This window comes from Pleurodeles waltl, chromosome 11, assembly GCF_031143425.1.
Source record: "Pleurodeles waltl isolate 20211129_DDA chromosome 11, aPleWal1.hap1.20221129, whole genome shotgun sequence".
NCBI classification, from domain to species: domain Eukaryota; kingdom Metazoa; phylum Chordata; class Amphibia; order Caudata; family Salamandridae; genus Pleurodeles; species Pleurodeles waltl.
The window spans coordinates 942,255,596-942,278,192 of NC_090450.1; the positions used below are offsets into that span (position 1 = coordinate 942,255,596).

Here is a 22,597-nt window from a genome sequence, read left to right on the forward strand (position 1 = left end):
AATGTGGCACCCCCAGGAACTAACTTCGGAACATTTTCTGGACCTGTGGAAGATCAGAAGACAACTGGACCTGCTGTCTGTGACCTGAGAGGATCCACTAAAGACTGTAGCTTCTCCCTCTTGTACCCAAGAAAAAGAAGTGGGCTGCAAAGGTCATAAAGCTGATCTGTTCTTGCTACAGGGACACAACAAGCTACAAGAGGCTTTTTCCTGGAAGTAACTCAGCTAGTCAGTTGCACCTGAACTGAACTGTTCTGTTGGCCCCTGCTTTACGCCCTTTGAGTCTCTTAAAATGCCTCACCAGAGGTGCTGGGATGTTTTAGGAGTGTACTTCGCTGGTGCGTTGGGACTTAAAGGACTTACTCCTTGGGCTAAGGATTATTGCTACTCCAGCACTTTTAGATAGGTCAGACACATGGTACTGAATTAGAAAGAGTAGCGATTTCAGTCTAACCCTATCTCATCTCAAAAGCTGGGTTTCCTGCCAGAAGGTTTTATCTACAGTTGCCACTCTAGGTTCTTCTCAATATTCTAATCCAGTTCAAAGGGTTATTAAGACCTTGAACATCTTAGGTTATACATTTTAGTGTTGTGTGGTTAAAGTGCATTGTGTCATACCATATTGGGAATCTAGTAACTGCTCACTTCTCATTGGAATTCGAGTTCTGTGACATGAAGGTGGGTGATCTTTGGCGGTCTGCATTTCTCACCACCTAAACTCAAACGTGAAAGATGATAAAAAATGAAACAAGTAATCCAACAAGACAGTTTCCAGATATCTTTGGGCCATACTGTGATACACCATGTAAACCAGATTGTTGTGAGGTTCTTGGCTATGTTGACAGTAAGTCCCAACTCTCGCTACCCAGCCCCACCCTGCCCAGTGGATGAGGTTGTAAACTAAGGCCCCAGCTCTCAGAAAATGGAATGAAAGTCTGTGCACGAGACCAACCTGGTTTCCATTCAGCTAAAATTTTGAGTTATCGCTTGGTTTGCCGATGACCCTTGATCTACGAAGGTGTCCTAGGAGTTGGGCGTTGTTATATACAATCACTGGAGCTCTTAATTGGCCACTCCTTGTATGTTTCATAATCTGTCTGGCACAGTCCTCTGTGACCTCTGGCGGAAGGCCCACAATCTGGCTGGCTTCCTTCTATAAGTGAGCCTACCGTCCAGAAACAGTTATCCTATGACGAGGAAATACAAATGAATGGCTCCATCTGGACGTCATGCACCTGTGTTTGTGTGTGTGTGTGTGTGTGTGTGTGTGTATGTGTATATATGTGTGTGTATAAATATATATTTTTTTTTCACATTTCAAATCATGATTTGAAACATTTCAGATTCCTGTTTATTAATACACTTGCTCAAGGGGAGCAATGTACCAACTGTACCGCTCTTCAAAAGAGCTCCTCTAATCCAGTGGTTCCTAACCTTTTGACCTCTGTGGACCCCCACCTTTTCATTACTGGAACCCTTGGACCCCCTAATTAATCATTATTGAAATCCGGGGACCACCTCACGGAGTCATTACTGAAAGCTGGGGACCTAATATGTCAACATTATTTAATTTTCTAAGCAGTCGCAGACCCACTGTGGAGGATTCGCGTCTAGACCCCCAGGGGTCCCAGGACCACAGGTTGGGAACCACTGCTCTAACCCATAGAGTCAACACCGCCATTTAGATATTTGCATTTAACGCTATCAAACACTTTTGTTGTGTCTAATTTTAAGACAGATAAAGGTGATTTTTACAGTACTGCCAGGTCAGTGACTTCTATAGGACTGTGTTAGCTCATGTAGATATCTTCCATGTGAGAAGACCTTCTGATCCTCATGTATCAAATTACCTACAAGCTTACTTACTCTGCTTGCTAAGTTTCTAGAAAATACTTTGCTGTCACAGTTTTACAAAGATATAGGTCTGTATGATTCACACTCAGTTGGTGTTTTGTTTAGTTTTAAAATAACACTAATGGTAGCTTCAGACCACGTGGAGGGCAGCTGAGTTACTTCCTTAAGGATGGAATCGAATAACTTATTCCATTTTGGAATCACCTTTATGCTTATTTTTAAATACCCCTAGTTTAGTATGCCATTAGGGACTGGGGCTTTATCCTTCTTAATTTTTTTTTAACTGCTTTACATATTTCTTGCTCTTCTATCCCTTGTTTGAGCATTATGTATTGATCTGTGTTCAGCTTTGGGTGGTTCTTTGTTTCTCCAGTATTGGGGTATCTTTCATAGATTCACATGCTTGAATCATTCTCCGTCGTCGAAGTGGGAGTCCCACGGTATATAGAAAGCAATAATTAGAGATTGTTTTATATTTTTTTATTTTTATTTCTATTGAAGTCAATAGGAGAAACAACTTCAATTGTAGAACTATCAGCCTCTTTAGAAAGAGCCCAAATTTCAGCCAATCAGGCGTGACCACCCCTTTAGAATCCTCAGCACAGAGGCTCAGTCTCTCAGATTTTCTACCGCACGTCGTGTGTAAGGGAGTCTCCCTGAGCTCTGCTCAGTTTTCCATTTCTTCAAGAGAAAATCTTACAAACTTTCACTTTGCTGTTACTGCTAAATTTTTCCATCATGTCTGCAGTAAGAAAAGGTCTGTTTAGACCTTGTGGGACCTGTGGAAGATTGAGACTTCACTGTGAGGATCCTCACAAGGAATGTATCTACTGCCTGCATCCAGAGCACAAGGTCAAGGACTGTAAGATCTGCAGGACCTTCCCCAACAAGACTCTGAGGGACAGAGAAGCCAGGCTCCTACTTTGGCTCCAGAAAAGAAAGGCCAGGGAAGCTCTTTCTGAGGAGGAGGAGAGTGACACTTCAGTGACCTCTAAGAAAAGGAAGAGGTCTGTGGAGAGCCTATCTCCTAAAAGCAGTAAGTCAGCTAAGAAGCTGCATGCATTTAAGGACAAGCCGGAAGAACTGCCTTCAACATCCAAGGTAGCATGTGGCAAGGTTCACTCAGAGCCATCCACACCTGCTTCTTCATCAAAGAAGCTCAAAAGGCCTTCAAGTTCACTGCCACTGTCGGCGTCCAGAAAATCTACACCGTCGACGACACGGTCGACGAGCGCTCCGTCGACGACAGGCCTTCCTTCGACGACGACAGCGACGGCCACGTTTACGGCTCCTCCATCTCCGATGATAGTAACTTCGTCTCCGCTCTCATCTACGACGATAACGTCGGTGAGTCTGAAGTATGGCCCATCGTCGTCTCACACTCTGAAGATCACTAAGAGGCCGTCGACGGGTAAGAAGCTGAAGTCTTTACCGTCAACGCATTCATCGACGAGTAAATTCAGAAGATCTCCATCGATTTCACTGATGAAGGTACTGATGACGCAACTGTCGACGACAACCCCGTCGGCGGCAACCTCGTCGGCGGCAGCCCCGTCGACGGAGGGCGTGGACTTATTATCATCGTCAACGGCAATTTCGTCGACGCTAGCGGCACCGATAGCGACTCCACCGACGACGGCTCCGTCGACGGCGGCTCCGTCGACGACTCATTATCCTCAATTTGGAACATCGCCTTACTTGCCACAGAGAATTTTGCCTATAAAGAGCAAGTCTTCTTTATTGCTTCCATCGCATACATCGCCCAGTAAGGTCGCACCAATTCCTCCGCAACATTTATTCGCTGACGAAGATGATGACGATGATGTTTATTCTGATGATGGCTTTTTTCCAGTGGCACGCAGTCCATCTGAACTACGCATTAAGTGCCAAGAGGAGGATGAAGAGGAGGATCTCCAGCATTATTCAGACCAGCAGGATCAAAGTCATCTGCAGATTCAGGCACAACAAGAACAGACAGTTCAAATGCCGGTCTCGTTGATAAACAATCTTCAGCAGATGATGCAGGATTATTATGCAAGATTTCCTCCAGCTGGTTCCTCTACCCCGGTACAACCTCCACAGACACCAGTGTCCACTCCGTCCAGACCTTCAGAATTTCCGGACCCTACTACAGCACCTTCATCTGCTCAAGGTATTGCTTCACCTTCATCCGAAGAGCAAGAAGAAGGTGAGATACAGGACTCAGACTCTCTCATTCCTGAATGGGATGAGTATCAAATCCAAACTCCATCTCCTTCTACACCACCACCAGTGGACTCTCCACCGCAGGACATTGGTGGCTTCCATAGTGTCATGGAAAGGGCTGCGAAAAGATTCCAGTTGTCAATTACTTCGAAGCAGTCAGACTGCTTTCTTTATGACTTTAAAGAAGATACTAGAAAGTCTGTAAGGGCCATACCCATTGTTGGTTTCATTTGGGAGGAAGGCCTCAAGGTCATGCAGACTCCATCCTCCATTCCCGCAGTCTTGCCAAGACTCGAGAAGAAATATGAGGCACCAGACAACTCCCCAGCATGTTTAATTAGCCATCCTAAGCCGGATTCGGTCATTTCGCAGGCAGCTCAGAGGAGGTCCAGGAATCCATCAGCTTCTCTGACTGCCTCCCCAGACAAGGAGGGACGTCGTTTAGACTCCATAGGCAAGAAGTTTTCAACGATGGCGGCCACCACTGTGAGAGCAGCTAACTCTCTAGCAATACTGGGGAGATACGATCGACAAATGTGGTCTGACATGTCACAATTCATAGATATGTTGCCTGAGGACAGTAGAGTAGAAGCACGTAAGATTCTGCAAGAAGGTGAAAAGATTTCGGCTGAAATCATAGACTGCCATTGATGTTTCCTCTACAGGTTTTCGTCAGCTGGCCGGGGCGGCCGTTCTCAGGCGCCAGGGTTGGCTCAAGGCGACCTCTTTTAGGCCTGAAGTGCAATTAAAGATTCTGGACATGCCGTATGATGGCGAGTTTTTGTTTGGCAAGCATGTCGATGATGCTTTGCAGTCTATTAAAGCAGACACTGAGACAGCCAGATCTTTGGCAACGCTGCAGTACAAAAGACAGCCCTTTCGAGGAGCGAGAGGGAGAGGAACTTTTTCATATAGAAGAGGCTCTCAGCAATATCGACATTACTCCTCTCACCAAGGTCAATTTCGATCAACCTTCGGCCAGCAACAACCGCATTCCTTTCGTCAACAGTCGTCCGCTCACTTCAGGCAACGGACGAGAGGAAAGTCGGCTTTCAAGTCCAAGGAGACGGCTAGGAAGCACTGACCCTCATCAAGTGTCTGCACCCAGCCCCTATATCAACACTCTTATAGGGGGCAGAATTTCCAAATTTCTACACCAGTGGTCCAGAATAACTTCAGACAAATGGGTGCTGGATATCATCAACCGGGGGCATACACTAGAATTCAACCAACCTCCCCCTCAGGTACCACCAAGAGGTCCCCCGCCAGCCTATCTCAACGAGCTTATGGACCAAATTGCTATTTTAATGGAGAAGGGAGCAATAGAGATTGTACCAAACAGCCAGAGGGGAACAGGTTTTTACTCCCACTTTTTCCTTATCCGGAAGAAGACAGGGGATTGGAGGCCTATTCTAGATCTTCGTTCCCTCAACAAGTACCTCAAGAAGCAATCTTTTCGCATGATCTCCCTTCAAGACGTCCTGCGCCTGCTAAACCAAGGGGACTTTATGACATCGTTAGATCTTCAGGACGCATATTTCCACATTCCCATTCACCCCAATCATCGGAAATTCTTGCGATTCAGGGTTGCGGGCATTCATTACCAGTTCAGAGTGTTGCCTTTTGGCCTCAGGTCGGCCCCAAGAGTATTCACCAAGGTTTTGGCACCGGTGGCCGCCCACCTCAGACAATTAGGGGTACAGGTGTTCCCGTGTCTAGACGACTGGCTAATAAAGGCACGAACAACATCGAAGGCTGCCAGAGACACGGAAACATGTCTATCCCTTTTCGGAGCTTTGGGCTCGACAGTCAATTACTCCAAGTCACACCTAGATCCTACCCAGAATATAACGTTTCTAGGAGCCATCTTGGACACTGTTCACACGAAAGCCTCTGCTTCACAGGACAGACGAAGGAAACTTCGAGACTTAGCGGAACGTCTCAGCAAAAGAAAGTCCGCTTCAGTACGGACTTACAAGTCTTTTCTGGGGATGCTATCGTCTTGCATTCCATTGGTAAAGAACTGTCGGCTGCACATGAGGACACTTCAACAGCAGTTAGACAATCAATGGAAACAAATAGAAGGCTCTTTCGACGATGTAATCCGAATAACCCCATCAGCAGGGCAGGCTTTCAAGTGGTGGAAGGATACTCCCCTCGTCTCAGAAGGCCTATCATTTCTGAAGTACAGGACCATGCACGTAATACCAACAGATGCATCCCTAGAGGGATGGGGTGCTCATTTGCAGGATCTTTCAGTGAGAGGGAAGTGGTCCACTCTAGAATCGACTCTCCACATAAATGTATTGGAGTTAAGAGCAGTCACCTTGGCACTCAAATCCTTCCTCACGAACATCAGCAATTCTTCAGTCTTGATAAGAACGGACAATACCACGGTCATGCATTACATCAACAAGCAGGGAGGCACAAGATCTCGAGCATTATCTCCAGAGGCACAAAGGCTGTGGCATTGGGTAATTCAACATCGAATCTCTATCAGAGCAGAACATCTCCCAGGGATCTCCAACACCTGGGCTGATGCCCTAAGCAGAACTCGAACCAGCTGCCATGAGTGGGAACTCAATCAGTCGGTTCTCGACAGTCTCTTCCGTCGTTGGGGCAAACCCAGTCTAGATCTGTTCGCGACCAGAGACAACAAGAAATGCCAACACTTCGCAAGCTGGCGACCGCAGAAGGGATCAAAGGGGAATGCATTTTTGATCAGATGGTCAGGGATTTATGCATACGCTTTTCCCCCGCTTCCGCTCATCCCGAGACTTATGCAAAAGATGAAGAGGGAACATTGCAGAATTCTATTAATCGCTCCCAGATGGCCGCGCCAGTTCTGGTTCACAGAACTTCTATTACTTTCGGAACAACCTCACATTCGGCTAAAGGCAATACCGGATCTGTTAACAATGAGCCAGGGTCAGGTTCGTCATCCCAACCTGACATCTCTACGTTTATCAGCATGGCTCCTGAATTCTATGAATTAGATGGGCTAGATATCCCTCCAGATTGCAGGGAGGTGCTTGCCTGTGCCGTGGCTCAGTCTACAAACCGAACATACAAGTTCAAGTGGAAGAGGTTTTGCTTATGGTGCTCAAATTCCAACGTTCATCCTCTAACGTCCTCTCCTGAACAGATTTTGCCATATTTATTGCATTTGGCTAAATCAGGCCTTTCACATTCATCTATCAGAGTGCACCTGGCTGCCATATCCCGTTTTCGACGGACGTCTCAGTCACCTTCCCTATGGTCGTCCAGAATAATAAAACAATTTCTCAAGGGGTTATTTAGGATGTTTCCACCAATTCATCGTCCTGCACCGCAATGGCATTTGAACGTTGTGCTCTCCCAATTAATGAAACATCCGTTTGAACCCATTCATAGGGTGGATCTCAAGTTAATTTCCTTTAAAACAGCCCTTCTTTTGGCCTTGACCTCAGCAAGAAGGGTCAGCGATATTCAAGCCTTCACAATTTCTCCACCTTTCCTCCAATTCAAGTCGGAGGTGGTCATTTTGAGAACTAATCCAAAGTTTATACCTAAGGTTCCATCATCTTTTCACATAAATGAACCGGTGGTTCTCAGAACATTTTTTCCAAATCCACAATCTGCAGCGGAACGAGCTCTACACTCTCTAGACATTAAACACTGTTTAAAATTTTATATACAAGGACAAGTGATTTCCGTAAGTCTGAGCAACTTTTTATCAGTTATGGAAAGATCAATAAGGGTAAGGCCGTTACTAAACAGACCATAGCGCGCTGGATCTCTTCCGCCATACAGTTGTGCCACCAGTTGGCAGGGAAGCCTTTATCATCCAGTGTCAGAGCGCACTCCACTAGAGCAGTATCTACTTCAACAGCTCTGTTCGCTGGAGTCCCTCTGGATCATATCTGCAGGGCGGCAACATGGACACGCGCTCACACGTTCACCCAGCACTACTGCGTAGAGGCTACGGACAGAGTGGATGCTGCGGTAGGACAAGCGGTATTACGTAATTTATTTGCCTAAGGTGAGCCAATAACCTCTTACCCTCCAACCTCTATGTGCTGTTTGAAGGATAATTTCATATATTGGATCTATGGTGTGTGTATAGGTATACATATATGTATATTTTTATATGGATGTGTATATATATATATGTGTTTATATATGTGTGTGTGTGTGTATATATATATATATATATATATATGTATGTATATATATATATATATATATATATATATATATATATATATATATAAATAACCAATATGTTAGCGGTTAATTTGCAAATGTTATTAATTATATGAGTTCAGATAGCATGCGTTATACACAGGCATACTATTGGTGTTACTGATATCAAACATTTTTTCTTACTGCTGGCTATTCTGATTCAAGCATGTGAATCTATGAAAGATACCCCAATACTGGAGAAGAAAATGAGTTACTTATCTGTAGCTGTGGTTCTCCAGTATTGGTATCTTTCATAGATTCACATGCGACCCACCCTCCTCCCCAGAGGGGCTCACCTCCTTTGGTTTTTTCCAGTAATCTCGAGCGCGGAGAAATCTGAGAGACTGAGCCTCTGTGCTGAGGATTCTAAAGGGGTGGTCACGCCTGATTGGCTGAAATTTGGGCTCTTTCTAAAGAGGCTGATAGTTCTACAATTGAAGTTGTTTCTCCTATTGACTTCAATAGAAATAAAAAATAAAAACAAATTCTCTAATTATTGCTTTCTATATACCGTGGGACTCCCACTTCGACGACGGGGAATGATTCAAGCATGTGAATCTATGAAAGATACCAATACTGGAGAACCACAGTTACAAGTAAGTAACTCATTTTCTTTTTAAGCACCTATTTAATTCAGCTTCATTAAATACAATATCTTCCCTCAATAATCTTTGATAGAACCTGAAAAAAGTTCCTTCAATATTTTTGTTATTACTATATTTTACGCTTGAGTCTGTCAAGTATATTTTAATAATATTTCTGGTGTAATATTGCTTACTTTCCAGCCTACCAGCTTACCACTTCTTACCTTACACAAAATGTCCCATTTTGTCACTCTCCCGGTTCTTATTTTTTCCTTTCAGATTAACTTTAATGTTTCTCAGGGCTCTGTCAAGTTTGTGCTTATTTGTGTCTCTCTGTTTCTTTATGTCCCTTATTTTTTTTTTTTCAATATCCACAATCTTCTTTTCTACCTGAAGGCGTTCATTTCACTCTTTATTTTGGTTCTTTGCCAAGAGATACTGCCAATCCTTCCTCTCAAGAATACTTTCTGCGAATCCCAAACATTATTGATAGGTGCTAACAGTAAATTCGCCTCAGCAAATATCCCCAGTTTCTTTTTGCAATTCTTATATCATCCCTTACTCTCACAGGATTTTCCTGTTCATTGCCCACTTTGCATGGCACTTTTGCTCTGGTAAGCCAAGTTTGAAAAGTCCTGCAGAGTGTTCAGACAAATGTGCAGGTAGGTGTCTCACTATGATATCCTTATTTGCTCCCCTCTTGGCAATTAAAAAGTAATCTATTCTAAAGTGGTGTCTGTAGTTTTTGCTATGAAATGTATAGTCTCCTAACGGACCTTCTCTCAATCACCCCACATCACACAACCCCATAGCTTTTATAGTAGACTTGATGCGCACAACTATTCTGGGGTAGTGAATATATTCGTACCCTGAATAATCTATCTACTTTGTTTTCCAATAAAACACTGAAATCAAATCCCATTATAATATGTGACGTGTATTCCAGTAAGCTGGAACCTTATTTACATAAAGGTCCTGAGTAATCTATATTCGGGTCAGAACAATCTAACGTTTAACTGTTCTTTTTTAGGGCCTCATTTCCACAATTACCCGCTTCCTTGCATCACCTGCTTCATAATTAAGTATCTTTACTCCTGAATTTATTTGAACTAATATGGGCACCCCCTGGGTGCATCACAACTGATCTGTTCAAACACTGCTGAATCAGTTTCTGATTTTCTTTTCTTTGTAGGCCTCTACAGTCATCTCTAAGTAAATTAGTTTCCTGGAGTAATATAACATCTGCACTACTTTCCCAAATATATTCCATTCTTATTCTTTGTTTCTTTTTTACCTTTAACTCATTCACATTCCAATACGGAACTGGAGGACTCCGATCTTTCTAATAATTTTAAAATGTAATGATAGTACCAGTCAACAATTGTTTTTAACATAAACACCAACTTGTCATGTGATAAGGGGACTTCCTGTGCTTTTCTGCCTTATGCCCCCCCCCCCCTCACCTGGTGTCCCAGCCCACTTTACCATTTCTTTGGCAGCCAACTCCTGTATTTTTCTGACAGAATCCTGTTGCCCTATGAGCTCTTGACTCAAGGATCTACCTCTGTTTGTGCTGCCCAGTTTTCCCTTCTATGTAGAATGCAATTTCGCCTGCTTGATTAAATCATGTAGTTCACATGATTTACTCAGATTAAGCATTGTATTATTCAACATCCTTCTCAGCATTGCCTGAAACTAAATATTTGCTGCACACTATTTATGCATTTCCCTTATTCCCTCCATCTAATTTGTGTCAAACGGGATATATCGGACCTAATACTAAAGTCTTGATATTTTGCTTATGGAGGTTTTTTATTTTAAAGCTGTAGTTAATATCCTATTCCTTCACCCTGTATGATGAAAAGTTTACTAAAATCTTTGGTGGCGTCTCCTCATTAAGGTTTGGATTAAATGGGTCTTGTTGTACTCTCAGAATCTCTGACATAAGATCTGCTGATGTCAGAACAGAGGTACTGCTTTCTTTATCAAGTCCACCACTAAAAGCTTTACCTCTCCCCCTTCCACAGTATGTAGTATTTTTATATTGTTAATACTTGTAGTATTTCCATCTTGTACTGCATGTCTTTATATCTTTGGTTCATCTTCTGTATCTTCTTTGTTAAGTTCCTGAATGGCATTCTCCTACACTTGTGTACATTGTGCTGAATGGTTTGGTGGCTGGTTGCTGCCAATCTTCAAGTCATTAGTTGTGAGCACTTTAAAACACATTTGTCTTGGAGAGCCTACTTCCTGCCCCTACGGTGTGCTGCTAGATGTGCCTCCCCTTTGCGTAGCTGAGTTGGATTATGGACCACCGTTACTCTTTAATCTTTCTTAATTCAGCCATATTAGGTTCTGCTATACTTGCATCGTATTGTGCTTTGGCTGCATTTTCAGAAATGCTCTTAGCAAGGTTGTAATTTCTTTTTAGTGACTACTTCATCCTCTCTGACCAACCCACCCTTGCTGGAAGACTTGAATGATTTTATGGGGTGCTTATGTGTTGTATATGTCTTTATAGATGTGTCCCTTTTATTGTTTTTCTTAGACTCGCCCCGCTTTCCTGGATGTCCTTTATTAGTTCTGCAGCTACCCCTCCTTTTTGTGCTAGTTTTACTGTTGTTAATTTCTCCTTCTGTGGTTCTGGAGGACCTCCCAGCTACCTCCCCTTCCATGTCTGCTTCACAGAGATTTGCCACATGCGATAACACTGTTGCAGCCCACCAAAATCTCTTTGAATGCAGCTGATATTTTGTTATGTCGCTGATCTGGAACTTTCTATCGACAGGGTAAAGCACATTATGCACATATTTTGGAAATAAGGTGGGATTTTGGATAAACTGGCAAAATCTGTCATCTGTTCTCTATCCTCTCATGGCATGGATCTCAGCCCTGTAACCCTTGGGGGACCTAATAATCTCCAAACAGGGCTTTCAGTATTTGGGGCTCCACATCACCTGCTCCCCGAGGACTTCCTATGGGATAACTTATATGGTACACTAGAAAAACTAAAATGGGATTTAGCATTCTGGCAAACACTACCACTCTCAAAGCTGTCCGGCACAAAATTATTATCTTGCTGTGTGTTCTGTAGTACTTATAGGAATTTGGGTATGTCATTCCAGATAGCTTTTCAGGTGTGTGGAGAGTGAACTGAGGCAACTCCTCTGGAGCTCTGGCTGTCTGACTATTACCTTTAACAAGCTCACCAGAGGGATATATGAGGGTAGGATTGCTCTTCCAGATCATCAGCTTTATTACTAGGCCAGCCAACTGGTAGTAGTTAATGATTGCGTAAACATAGATCTGAGTGAACTCTCTGTGAGAGGGGATAGAGCACTAATGGTACTGGGAAGACACCTGGCAGCTTTGTATTGATGATAAAGCAGAGCACAAGGGCCAACTTATATTAGGGACGTCCTCCAGGCGTGGAACAGGGCTGTGTGTTTGATGGGATGGCTTGGGACTCCCATGGGCAGCACCCAGCTGTTGCATTCCTGGAGGCTACCCAAGACTCGATGCCTCTCTGGTTTCCAGCAGTGGGACTTTATTGGGATCAGCTCCTTGGGAGATGTCTGGACAAACACAGCTAAGAAGGAGTTCTGCGTGCTTAGTGAGGAGTGGAAGATGCCCGATGGGATGTCTTCAGATACTTAGGTCTCCGGCATGCTTTAGCTGAATATATGCCAGGGGTTGACCAGGTACCCTAGGCCAGTTCTCTAGAGGATAGAATTCTGGATGAACCCCTTCGGCTTAAGAAGATCTTCCTTATATATAGGAAGCTCATAAAAATTTGCCAGACGCCTTGAAGGCATTGTGTGGTCTATGGGAGCAAGACATAAGCAAGCTTTCTGCTTCGTCCAGCTCAATATTTCGCACAGGACCGACTATACTAAAATGCGAGTGGCCACAAATGGCATGGCTGACAGCGATATGTGCCTCAAGGGCTATAGTCAGAAGGGAATGCAGCTGTGCTGGGGGAGAGTTGCTCTTTGAAGGAGGGTTTCTTCATCCTGGGTATCTGGGGGTGGTGGGGTGAGGAGGGGATCCAATACAGCCAAGTAATAGCACAACACCTTGTGGCACAATTATAGGATTCCTCAACACTACCCCAAGTGGAGAGATGGCACTCGCACCATGTCAGTGTATGGGACATGAATGCTTTTATATAGTATAATCTACTGTATTTATTTCACCCTTTGGTCTTGTAGGTCTTTTCATGATCTCTGTGTTTATAGGCATTGGGGCCAACAGTCCCTTTATCATCTTATGGGGCCTTTCAACATTGTGAAACTAGTGGCGTGCAAATTGGGCCTGAGCTACTAAATAATAAACTTCATCAATTTAAGTGCTGCAAACCTCCCACCTTATAATGCAGTTGCATGGTTTTCAGATTTATTCTGGACTGCTTACTGTCAATGCTAGTCTAATCATGAGCGTGCTCAATTGATCAACACATTTTTGGTTTAACTGAACAATTATGTTATGATAGAGCTATAACAGTTGCAAAAAGACAGCCATTTTCAAGATAGCTATTCGACCAACAATAGATATTGGCGATGCTTTCCATTTCTCATTATTGGTTTTTTCATCTGGGCCTGTAGATACTAGCAGTATTGTATACCCAGATATTTCAGAAGGGACTCTTGCCATTGTATAGGGTACTCTAAAATAAGAGCTTTAGTGTTCGTAGTTAGTGGCATCATTATTGATCTTGACCAGTTAAATGTAAGTCCAGACTGCCTACCAAATGCGATAATCTCTGATTATGGGACTCTGGTTAATCTCTGGATTTTTCACTGGCAACAAAATGTTGCCAGCATAGAGTGACAGTTGCATTTTACAAGGTCCGAATGATTATTCCCTCAGTGTAGTGAAACTCTCTAAACAGACTAACCAGGGGCTAGATCACTAAAGCAGATATGATCAGCAGTATGGGGCCATCCACAACTCCCCCTCCCTCTGCTTTGTTCCCCTATTGACCTCTGTTGGATCGATGTCTGGTTATTCACTTTTATCCTGGCAATGAGGAGGGAATATAGCCACTTAATCCATTGTGATATACCCCTTCCCAGTCCCATTTGCTTCAGTGTTGCCATCAGGAATGGAAATTGTATGTAATAGACAGCCTTGGCTACATCGAGGAACCCAGCCACTGCTCCTATATCTGGTTCTATGTAGTGCTTAACTGCAAACAGTGTTCACAGGTTATCAGCTGTTGATCTACCTGGTATAAAACCGGATTGGTCTGGTAGAACCAAGCCATGCAACAGCGGGATCAATCTCAAGGCCAGGATCTTTGCTAGTATTTTATATCTATATTTTTAGGGAGAGTTGCCTATAAGAATCGTATATGGTGATGTTGGGGTCGGGGTACCAGGTTTCAGCAACATGAGGACTATTGCCTCACATAGGAATGAAGAAACCTGTTCGCTGGTCTGTGTCACTTCATACACATGAAACAGTGATGGGGCTGCAGATGTCAATCTGTATTAAAGACCTTGAAAAGTAGCTACCGGCAGGTAGGTATAATTTCCCAGTCTACTCATTAAACTACAGTAAACGCCAATCATTATTGTTAGCAGCTGACTAGTTATGCTCATTCAACAGTAGCTGTGTTGCATTTAGTATTTGTGCTGCAGTTAGTATTTTTCTTTGTGGAGTTCTTGTTGACAAGCTGTTGCTGCTTTGTGATCAGTGAACACCTGCATCTTTAGAGTCATGGTGAACCTAAGCTTGACAGGATATAGCATGGAATACTGTGTCTCCATCTCCACTGTCTGGCATAAACTTTACTTGGCCGTGTTCGACTCACTGTGTCTAGTTTGGGTAAGATGAAAATCTTTGATCCTGCTTATTTGACTTTGTGTTTATTGGCAATTCAGTATCTTTTTGTAGTCTCTGTAGCTCAGGAGCTTGGCAATAGTAGGGCATGGTATAGATTGGTCTTGAGCCCCTTCACCACAGGATATCCCATCTGCCAAAATACCCTTTGTATCTTATGGGATTTATATTTTAGCAGATGTATAACAGTCACCATTGTGACAGAGTAACCCCTCCGCCAAACTCTAAATCAGACCCTAAAAGTTATGTTGTTGGTTTTAATATCACTAATCACCAGTGCAATATGTTGTTGCTGTCCAAGGGCTGCCACTAGTGCAGTATCTGACTGTGTATTAACTGTGCTTCCGAGTTTGTGGTGTTCAGCAGCATCTGTTGTCTACAATGATAGACCGATGTGTGCATTTTAAATCTGCATGGCATGTCTTGTATTAAGCCATATTTGTGCTCTTCGTCTTTACAGTTACAGGCCTCCTTGTTAACCAGCAGCCCCTGCTGCCTTCTGTGTACTCCTTTACCTGCCTTCAGGCCGCGGGCTACCATCTACCATCCTGTTTGTCTGCTGCTGGGGACGCAGGACCTTTTGCTTCCTTCCTCAAGTGGAGTTTGCAAAGGACACAGGCACCCACTGGCCACGAGCAGTTTGAAGCCTAATATCGAGTACAGCATCAATTCTGATTTGTCAATATAGCCTTCTCAGGCCATACTAAGTAGGAGTTGTGTCCATTTTCAACTGATATTCTTCTATGGCTGCGGGACTCTTTTTTTTTTTTTCTTCCCAATGCAGCTATCTTGTTCTGGCCACTCCGGCACCCTCCTGAGAATTAACTCTGTGGGAGCTAGATGTTTTATGCAAAAGGAAACCAGCCGGACATGCTGTTAGGTAAATAGTTAAGCATACAGAAGGCAAAAACCTTCATAGAGAAAATCAAAGGGCAGAACAATGAATGGATAACAAAAGAAAATGATGAAAGGAAAGCATTAAATACTTCTTCCAGAAATTGTATACCTGGGGAGAACAATCTACGGAAGAGGGCGTTCCTTCAGTCCTGACACCCTCAACTCATCCCCTTCACATGGATTGAAGATTTAGAACAGGCCATAGAGCAGAGGTTCTCGAGGCAATATGAGGAATGCAACTGAATAAAACTCTGGGACCTGATGTTATCCCATTCAACTAAACCTTTTTGAACAGTAGAGACACAAGATCACTGCAGGTGTATCTCCAAGACAGAAACCTCGTTCATTCATCTGTGTAATAGTGAATCACTCAATTTCATGGGACCCTAACAGTCTGGGGGTGGAGGATTGTGGTGGGAGGGGAAGCTTCCTATATCCAAATTTTTAGGAACATTTTAGTGGGATTACACAATGTAGTTTCTTTTTTCATCCAATAACAATATATGTGGAAAAATGGGTTCTGGGTCTTTGCACATGTGTGGCACTATTCTGCTGAATGTGAATTCAAGGAAATACATAAAATAGCAAATTTGGATGCCAAGTAAGTAGATTTGTTTTCATGCCTTAACCTCTCAAAATGGTATTGCTGCACTCTGATTCATTTTCTGTGATTGCCTGCACCAAACATTGCGTCCTGTCTGAGCATCTAGTCCAAGAACACTTTTCTGGGTTTATTGTTTAAAAGTGGAAAGTGTAGAGAGCTGAACTGTAAATTAAGAGTCACTATGTCTGGAAGATAAGATATCTTTGCAGGCCTCATGATTAATCTACCACTTTCTGGGTCATACAGCACAGAAAAGGCTCACATCCTCCTCCTTCCGGCACTGGCAGGTATACATTAATGTTCGCAAGATCAAACTGCGGATGCACAGTGAAGCGCTAGAGTTTAATGAGCTGAGAGTATTACGGTGAGTACAGTGTTCCCCTTTCTTAACTCCAAAATTTACTTTGTTCTGTGTTTCCTTGATTCAACATCAGTATCTCAGCAGCTTGTCCTCTTTGTTTATTTTACTCACCTTCATAATGTCATTTGTCTTAGGTTCACTGAATGCATCCCCCTTTCTTCCCACGTCATTTATTTCTTTTTGTCTTAGAAATATGACGTAAACTCACTCTAGCTCAGCAATGTTGCACATGAATGATCATACGCACTAATATATTCATGAATGTGTTCTGCGTTAAAACAACTTTAATAATAATTGGTTGTGGATTGATACTGTGTGTGGATTCGCTGACTCTGGGTCAGTTCATCTGCATTACATCATGTCTCTGAAAGACGAAACTCACAAGTGATATCAGTTTCAACCTGAAAACTAAGTTTTTGTGGATCTGAAAGCCTCGCCTGTAATGGCTTTCCTTCACGTAAATCATAGTAGAAGGATTCATCGTACTATAAAAATGTGCATTTTCTGTGATCTGTGTCCAAATTCCCGTGATTGATATCTTCTTGTAGCTCAAGTCATTGCCAGGCTTGAAGTTAAGTCAAGAAATAAATCCAGAATTTGTAAAGCTTTGCAAATCACTGTGAGGGTCTCAAGGCGCTGATCAGGCACAGGGAGATGAAGTGATTTGCCCAGAATCACAGGATGTTGAGCCGACGCAGAGACTCGTACCTGGTTCCCCCAGCTCCAAAGTTGGCAGCTCAGAACATTATGCCACCTCCTCTCTTGCATAAGGAAAAAACACAAGTATATTTTTTCTAATCTATGTGCTCAGAATCTGTAACACCATCCCTCATCATTTCAGGCTAATCTATTCCACTGCTTCTGCACTTACTAAAAGAACCGCAAAAACAGAATTAAAAAACATTCTGTATTTTTCATCAATTAGACTTCAGAGCTCTGTCGTTTCCTACCTAGGTTTGTGCTTGAAAATATCAAAACATACATGCATTACATCCTTAAGAATGGCTATGTGATAAGTAAATGGACAGATTTAATAAATTGCTACCCTCCATATTGCACAGCTAATGTGGTGGACTTTTTATTACACTTGGAATAACTTAGTTAGACCCAGAAACAAAATATCTGAGCCCTGCCTACTTGTAATCGTGAATGTTCTTGCTGGTCTCTGGCATTGCTCTTGCTTTCCGAGTAGTGTTTCTGTCTTGTATCTGGTAGCATTTTTAAAATTTGAAAGTAGTTATTTTGTGGCTGGGCAGTTCATTCATACTTTTAATGAAGAGCCATTTGCTTCCATCACTTGTGCCCTGATGAAGTGTCATATAGTAATATTTTTGTTCTGAAAGGCTTTCCTTGTGTGTCGTTCAGTGCTTCATATCTTAGATCTTCCCTGCACCCTTGTTCCAGGTTATAAGCCCTTGAATTCTTGAGTCCACCTCTAGCCCCTGCAAGTGATTTGTTCCTACAAATACCTAATCTTTTTAAAATATTGTTTGTATTATTTTTGTTTTATTTGTTTTAAAAAGGAAAGTAAAAATGAATCTGCAGGGCAATGAGAGCCTTTCTTTCATAACCTTGTGATTCACTTTATCACACATTTACTTTTGTTTTAATTATATGGTGATTGCTTTCAAAATTATAGTTGGAAATGGCCCTTTTTGCAGGGTTATCCCCAAACTCTGTCTTCTGACTTCCTGTTTTGATCCTGTGCTGAATTTTGTTTTTGCTGACTTTGGGACTCTGGGCACTTTACAACTGCTGACCCATGCTAAATTGCAAGTGTTCTCTGTCTAAATTGTATTAGTGATTGGTGTGTCCATGATTGGCATATTTGATTTACTTGTAAGTCCTTAGTATAGTTCACCATGTGTGCCCAGGGCCTGTAAATCAAATGCTACTAGTGGGCCTGTAAACATGTCTCAGACCTGCCACTGCAGTGTCTGGGTGGGCAGTTTTAAACTTCCATTTCGACCTGGAACGTGCACCCACTTGCCGGGCCCAAACCTTCCCTTTCACTACATGTAGGTCACCCCTAATGTAGGCCCAAGGCAGCCCTATGGGCAGGGTACTTAAAAGGTAGGACATGTACTAGTGTGTTTTACATGTGAAATACTGATAAACTTGTTTTTCAGTATTGCAGGGTCTGTCTCTCCCACAGGGTAACATGGAGATTGCCTTGAAATAGCTTTTAAGTATAATTTCCTATTTGGGAGCAGATATAGATTTGGAATTTGGGGTCTCTGAACACACAATTAAAAAATACACTATGTGGTGAAGTTGTTTTTTAAATTGTAAGTGTGAAAATGCCACTTTTAGAAAGTGGGCATTTTCTTGCTTAACCATTCGGGGCCTCTGTCCAGCTGTGGAATACACGTCCGGGTCATGATGACAGTTGGGCTGTTTGTGAATTCACTCTAGAAAGTCACACAAAGGGAGCTGCGATGTGCCCTGCATATCCTGATGGGTCTTCCTGAGCTAGAGTGGTAGGAGGAACTGACACTTTCACCCAAAAAGGGATGTGCCTGTCCTTAAACAAAACAGTCTCCAACCCTCTGGAGTGTGACAAGGGCCAGGGCAGGAAGGGCAGAGTTTTGTGCATGGCAAAGAGTTCTGTTTGAAGTTTGCAGACTTCAAAGACCGAAATGGGTATAAGTACTGGACCTCTGACCCCACAAAGTTAGAATCCTTCTGGACTGAGGACAATCTGCCAGGAAGAAGAGCTGGATTCTGTAGAAGGGACTGCCGCTCTGCCTGTGCTGGCCTGCTGCTTCTGTCCTGGGAGTGAAAGGGCTGGGCTTTGCTTTCTAAATCTTGCTTCCAAAGGCTCTCCAGGGCTTGGACTGAGCTTGCCTCCTGTTAAGAAGTCTCAAGGACATCAAAGACTACATCTGCCAGCACCTGGGTTCTCTAGCTTATAGTCCTGACTTGCCAAGTGGTGCCAAATCCAGTTCCTGGCCCCTGGGGAGTGAGTTCTGGTGTAACCATGAAGAAACAAGCACATCGAATCCAGAGTGACTTAAGAACCGACGCCACTGTCTGACTCCGTGCCGCTGCCTGCATTGGAGCCTTGGTTCCAGCTGAGTGTAACAACTGCGACCACCTTTGCAGGCCTGGCGCCGTTGCAGCACCTCCGAAGTCCTGCCACATACTGAGTCCCAAGTGCTGTGTCACTGATGTCCGTGACACCAGACTCTGACTCCACCACAGCACCTGTAGCTCTGTGGTGTGATCTCAACATCGCAAAATCGATGCCTTGCGCCTTGACCTGTTGGATTCATCGACTCCTTCTTGTTGTAGGGAACCGACTCCTCGCCACCAACGCGGTCTCACCGCCCTGCAGCCGTAAGGAACTGATGCCTCACCTCACCTCCCCTGCCTAGCTGTAAGGAACAGACACCTTACCTCCCCGGTAGCAATAAGGAACCGCTGCCGCACCAGCTCCAGCGACGCCTCACCTCCCCGACTCCGTGCAGTGTCTTTGTTTCCTCATTTTACAAGGTACTCTACCTGGGGTCCATGCGACTCTGTGACCAGACTGCACTTCCTCATTAGTGACGTCAGACTGTTGGGAACGACTCTGTCAAGACGTCGCAATATCCCCAGTTGGAGCTGTTGTATTTCTAAGCACTATACTAAGATTTAATCTTTGAAAATGTGTATCTTTGCTGGTTTATGTTGGACTTTTGTGTTTTTGGTCTTATCTTACTCAGATAAATATTGGCTACTTGTCTAAGCTGGTGTGGAGTACGTTTGTGGTGTTTTCACTGTGTTACTCTATGAGTTTGGGTGTGTACAAATACTTTACACATTGCCTCTGAGATAAGCCTGACTGTTCGTACCAAGCTACCAAGGGAGTGAGTAGGGGTTATCTTAGCTGTATTACTTCCTTACCCTGACTAGAGAAAAGATCCCTACTTGGACAGGGTGCAAACCGCTGCCAACTAGAGACTCCATTTCTAACAGTTCAATAAAAACTTAATTTTATTTCTTCTCTGTGAGAAAACAGGGCTGATTGCAGAGGCCCCATAACTTTTTGCCCCCATTTTCCACTTTTTGCTGGTGTTTTCTTGACTCTAAAGGTGCCCTGGGTACTGCTAACCAGTCCCAGGGCCTGTGCTCTGTGTAAAATGGATATGCAAATTAGGCTAATTATAATTGGCTAAGTTAACCTACCTATAAGTCCCTAGTATATGGTAGGGCATGTAGGTTTAGGGACCACAGCATAGGTGGGGCACACCTAGGTGCATTGCTGAGGTGCCCAGTGTCATTTTAAAAGCAAGCCTGCCTTGCTGGCTGCTTTTAAATTAAAGTTATATGCAAATTCGACTTTGGAATTAAAGGTACTTCCAAAGTCTTAAACTACCTTATTGTTACATATAAGTCACCCCTAAGGTGTGCCCTATGTGCCCCTAGGGCTGGGTGCCATGTAACTATAAGCAGGGACTTTATAAAAATAGATTTATAAGCCCTGGTGAGGTAAAAACAGCCAAATTCGTTTTTCCCTCATGGAAGTAAATGGCCTTCATAGGCTAGAATGGGCAGACTTTATTTTAAATTTTAAAGTCTCCTTAAATGTTACATACCAAGAATTTGGTATCAAATTAATTGTTGTAATAAATCCCACAACTTCCAGTTGTTGGATTTAATATAACTTGTTCAGGTAAAAAGTTTAGACTTTACCTAAAAAGTTGCCAATTTCAGCTCTGCATTGTTTTTGCTGCTGTGCTCTGATTGGCCAGCCTGCAGCAGCTTCTGCCAGGCTGCCTTGATGAGGTGTGAAGTGGCCAGGCTTCACACAAAGGAATGTGCTTGGGGGAGAGAATCTCCCCTCAGCAGATGGTGAGGCAGGAAGGGGGAGGGCTGCCAAACTGGTCTTCAAAGGCAGAGAAGGACATTTGGAGCACCCAGCAACACCCCCACATCCTGCAACCCCAGACAATTAGGTGCCCCCTTGATTAGATTAGGAGAGGGCAGGAGAGGGGTGTGTTTATGATTTTTAGTCACACCAGTGGGTGGGCTCAGCCAGATGTAACCTCCAAAAATCAGATTCATCCATGTTGGATTTTTAGAGACTGTTGCCTTCTGGGATGGATTTTTGCCACACTTCCCAGGAAGTGGTCATCACAGGGGGACGACCCTGTCCCTGATTGGAGAACCAGGGCCCCCCTGCTTTTCACCCAGGAGCAAGGATAAAACTGGCAGACCTGCACCCACACCTCAGATCCCCTCCAGAATTCAACAAGAAAGGAACTAAAGAAGAAGAAGGACTGCCCTGCTGGACCCCTGGCCTGCACCTGGAACCTGCACTCAGAAGGACTGCACCAGCTGCACACTTGGGCTTCACCACAAGAAGGACTTTGCCTGGCTTCAACTGGTTCAAGGAGGGACTCCCTGTTTGCTACAGGTGAAAAATTGCTAACCAGAGTCCCCTGCACCAACTCCTGAAGAAAGCGACCAGCTGACCACTGTCCAGTGGCCAAAAAGGAGTTTGCGCCAGGTGCATTCTGGGAGTTGAAGTCCGCACCCCCCAAGGACCATCACAGAACTTCTGGACCCTTGGGGTGAGCTGTGGACCCCAAAAGAACCTTAAAAGAACATCTGGGTGAAGCCCCAGAAGTTTGGAAAAGATTTGAGAATTTTTGGAAAAAAGCTCCAGAGAGGGACCGACCCGCGCGGAAATTCTAGCCGGCTTGCCTCAACTGCGACCCGGCCTGACTTCGTGGTTCGTCCCGGTAAAGAAAAACATCCAAAAAAGAGACTAAGGCGGTCATTCTGACCCTGGCGGTCTTTGACCGCCAGGGCGGAGGACCGCGGGAGCACCGCCGACAGGCCGGCGGTGCTCCAATGGGGATTCCGACCGCGGCGGTAAAGCCGCGGTCGGACCGGCACCACTGGCGGGCTCCCGCCAGTGTACCGCCGCCCCATTGAATCCTCCACGGCGGCGCAGCTTGCTGCACCGCCGCGGGGATTCCGACCCCCCCTACCGCCATCCAGATCCCGGCGGTCCGACCGCCGGGATCCGGATGG

General features: G+C 44.1%; 1 protein-coding gene across 1 annotated transcript in view; it reads left to right on the top strand.

Moving 5' to 3' along the window:
• SFI1 (SFI1 centrin binding protein) overlaps positions 1-22,597 on the top strand; it is a 328,160-nt gene that overhangs the window by 97,368 nt on the left and 208,195 nt on the right. Inside the window, exon 6 of the mRNA XM_069215083.1 lies at positions 16,459-16,576. Coding sequence (XP_069071184.1) covers positions 16,459-16,576 — 118 coding nt within the window. The remainder of the gene's footprint in view (positions 1-16,458; positions 16,577-22,597) is intronic.